The 2,880-nt window shown below is 32.3% G+C and overlaps 1 protein-coding gene across 1 annotated transcript; it reads right to left on the bottom strand.

Moving 5' to 3' along the window:
* Window positions 1–1,081: 1,081 nt before the first annotated feature.
* Window positions 1,082–2,578, bottom strand: si:dkey-22f5.9 (liver-expressed antimicrobial peptide 2-like). Its single transcript, XM_046868143.1, has 3 exons — window positions 2,442–2,578; window positions 2,123–2,289; window positions 1,082–2,022 (listed from the first exon to the last, which is right to left on the bottom strand). The coding sequence occupies exons 1-3, from the start codon at window positions 2,505–2,507 to the stop codon at window positions 1,983–1,985; spliced, it is 273 nt and encodes a 90-aa protein (XP_046724099.1). The 5' UTR covers window positions 2,508–2,578; the 3' UTR covers window positions 1,082–1,982.
* Window positions 2,579–2,880: the final 302 nt, after the last annotated feature.

Below are 2,880 nucleotides of genomic sequence, written 5' to 3'. Positions count from 1 at the left end.
CTTCTTGTTCTTTGGGAACTATTTTTGTTGCTGGAGCAAAATATTTAAACTGAATTGTGTCCATATTGTGTCTGAAATGTCATTTACTCAGTCTTTATTTCCAGCTTAAGCTTTTATCGTATAAAAGTAGTATAACATGCCAAAATGTGCTGTTTTGTTATAATATTATAAAATGCTTTTTCCGCAGTAAATACACTATATAGACAAAAGTTTGTGGACACCTGACCATAAGATTTGTATGTGCTTTCTAAACATCCACTTACACAATTCAGTCCCCATTTGTTATAATAACCTCCACTCTTCTTAGAAGATGTTCTGCTAGATTAACATATTAATACAAAGAAATTTCACATTTTGTTACCTAAATTAATTAATGCATCCAGGCTGAACAACCACCCTTATAAAACAAAAGCAGAGAAAAGAAGATGATGATGATAAGGTGATCAGGTATGCCTTTGTTCTCAGTCATGTTTACATCACTGACTCCCTCTGTCTCATTAATGTTAGCCCAATATTTCTTGTTGCCTTCTGCCTTTTTTGTTGTTCGCTTCGTAAACTTTGTCTGTGGTGCGTGATAACCAGGAAATTATACATTAGTGGAAGTTCGAAAAAGCCACCAAATGACAAGAAATCTACATAAGTACACTAACAAAGTATTTGTATTTAGTTACTTCTCACCTCTGATTACTGCAACATCAAATAAATGAGCCAATTAGGTTTCATGTATTCAAATATATTTTTGGCAGCTTGAGGAGAGAATATGATACCTTATACCTATTTACTAGGTACCATGTGTGTAGGTGTGTGTGTGTAGGTGTGTGTGTGTGTTAGTGGGGGGAGAACAATTTATACTACTATGTACTTTGAACTATGTACTACTAGTATATTTGTTAAATCTGGATTTGTTAATTACAGAAGTTGCAGCTGCTTCTTTGATATTTTCCATTGTGTAAATGTAGTTAATGTGTGGAATGTCTAATGTAGCTCTGCAACACCCAGTGCTAAAAGAAATACATTAAAACACTAATAATTTTAAAAGTGTGGGTGTAGCAATATTTTAGCAAAGACAAAAAAGTAATTTACACTATTTTTATTTGAAAATGTTTCATATATATATAATATAAAAGTAAATCTTAACGATAATACAGTATTCATATTCTTGGTAACCCAGTAATTATTCAAGTGCAAATCATTAGCACATGCAATAAACTTGTAAATTGAATCATGCATTGTCAAATCTGTGAACAGTACAAGTTTTTACAGTACAATTTTTAGGCAGTTACAAAACACATCATTTGATCTAGAGCTACAAAATACCTAGACATCCAATCATTTGGTAGAGGCATTTCTGGTTCAATTTACAGAAAATGGTATAAAACAATACTTTTGAGTTTTCAAAAAAAAAAATGGGGGGGTTGGATAGTCACCATGAGTGTCAAGTGTAGCTTGGACAGTTTAAATGAAATAAAAAGTGAACAATTTTGTACATATAATTTAACATTGTGTATAACACTTATACAAAAAGACATGTCCTCTTTTGTGTAGCTGTGTTGTACACTTATGGTTACAGTTTTGTGAATATGTTTGAAAAATTAAGAAATAAATATAGGAATGCAGTTAGTATATTGTTACTGTAAAAACATTAATATTTACATATTGTACATGCAACATTTTATAGAAATAGACACATATACATAGACATACATATAGATTTTTTTTACACTAGCTCCAAATTTGCATAGAAACAATTTTAGAGTTTATAATTAAATGCTTTTACATTTACAAATACATTTTGCTGTTCTAGACAGTTTCAATGAAAATTTATATTATTTATTATACTGTAATATAATATTTCTAAATTGCAAATGGAATTTAAAAAATGTATTCTTATTTTGTGCACCTCTGTTTTACTTGTGTTCTTGTTGTTGGTTTGTGTAGTTTGACATGGGATCAACACAAAATTCCTTTTAACTCCAGATCCATTAGGAATGAACAGGTTCATCAAAAGAGCAAAAGCCATTCCTGGGCAAAGTCAATCAAATCAAATTTTGTACAAAAACATTATGTATGTATATACAGTAAGTAATCTATACTGATGAATTTGTGTTGAATTGATGTTTACCTGCAGAGTCCTGTTGAGCACTCGATATGGTCGTGACAGTAAGCACCATGTGGTTTACTGGACAGGATTCTCCAGAGAGGAGTCATACGAGCGTTGCGGTGCAGTACAGTGTCTGACTGCTCTATACCTAATGTATCTTCATGCGTTTGTGTTGGTGCACCAGAGGCCTAAAACATAGAGGTTATTGATACCTAGGTGTTGCCATTAGCCAACTTGATTTAGCAATGTATGTGTCAATCTAATATAGCAATAATATGCATTAATAATTTAAATGTAAAGAAAACTAGCGTATGAGTTTAAACAGCATAATCCACTTTACCTGGTGCAATGTGAAAATTAAAGCCAGAAGGTACAATATGGTTATTTTTAGGTTGAACTTCTGCATAATGGTGGCAATTCCTTTCTTCAAAGTTTAACACCGGCCTGGCTGATTGTGAGTCCAGGAGTTCAGTCAAGCTATATAAAGCTGACGGGTTTCATCCCACTGTCACTGTCACTGTCATGGCCCAGTGAAATCGCTTTGGTCAAATATTGACAGTTGAGATAATCTCCAACTTGGCAGCCATTCATTTCTTGTTACTTGGTCTTTGGGGGCATAATGCGAAGTGTAAATCTTCAAATTCTGTGAGCAAAAATGCCAGCAATAGTTCGATAATTATAGAAAAAAATCAGCAAAGACTAAATAATTCAAGATATGACAAGTTTATTTTTATACAGAAAAAAGTATTGCAAAAAAATTAAGAAAGAGTTAAGTTGAA

This window comes from Silurus meridionalis, chromosome 15 (assembly GCF_014805685.1).
Source record: "Silurus meridionalis isolate SWU-2019-XX chromosome 15, ASM1480568v1, whole genome shotgun sequence".
Taxonomy (NCBI): domain Eukaryota; kingdom Metazoa; phylum Chordata; class Actinopteri; order Siluriformes; family Siluridae; genus Silurus; species Silurus meridionalis.
Note: the sequence above shows the minus strand (reverse complement) of the source record. Positions and strands in the feature narration are given on the sequence as shown.

What these genes read in the sequence shown, in the direction of transcription:
- si:dkey-22f5.9 (XM_046868143.1), bottom strand. Translation starts at nt 2,507, where the DNA reads ATGCAGAAGTTCAACCTAAAAATAACCATATTGTACCTTCTGGCTTTA. An exon ending in TAATTTTCACATTGCACCAG is followed by an intron (nt 2,290 to 2,441) that starts GTAAAGTGGATT and finishes TCTATGTTTTAG; the next exon opens with GCCTCTGGTGCACCAACACA. An exon ending in TGCTCAACAGGACTCTGCAG is followed by an intron (nt 2,023 to 2,122) that starts GTAAACATCAAT and finishes GACTTTGCCCAG; the next exon opens with GAATGGCTTTTGCTCTTTTG.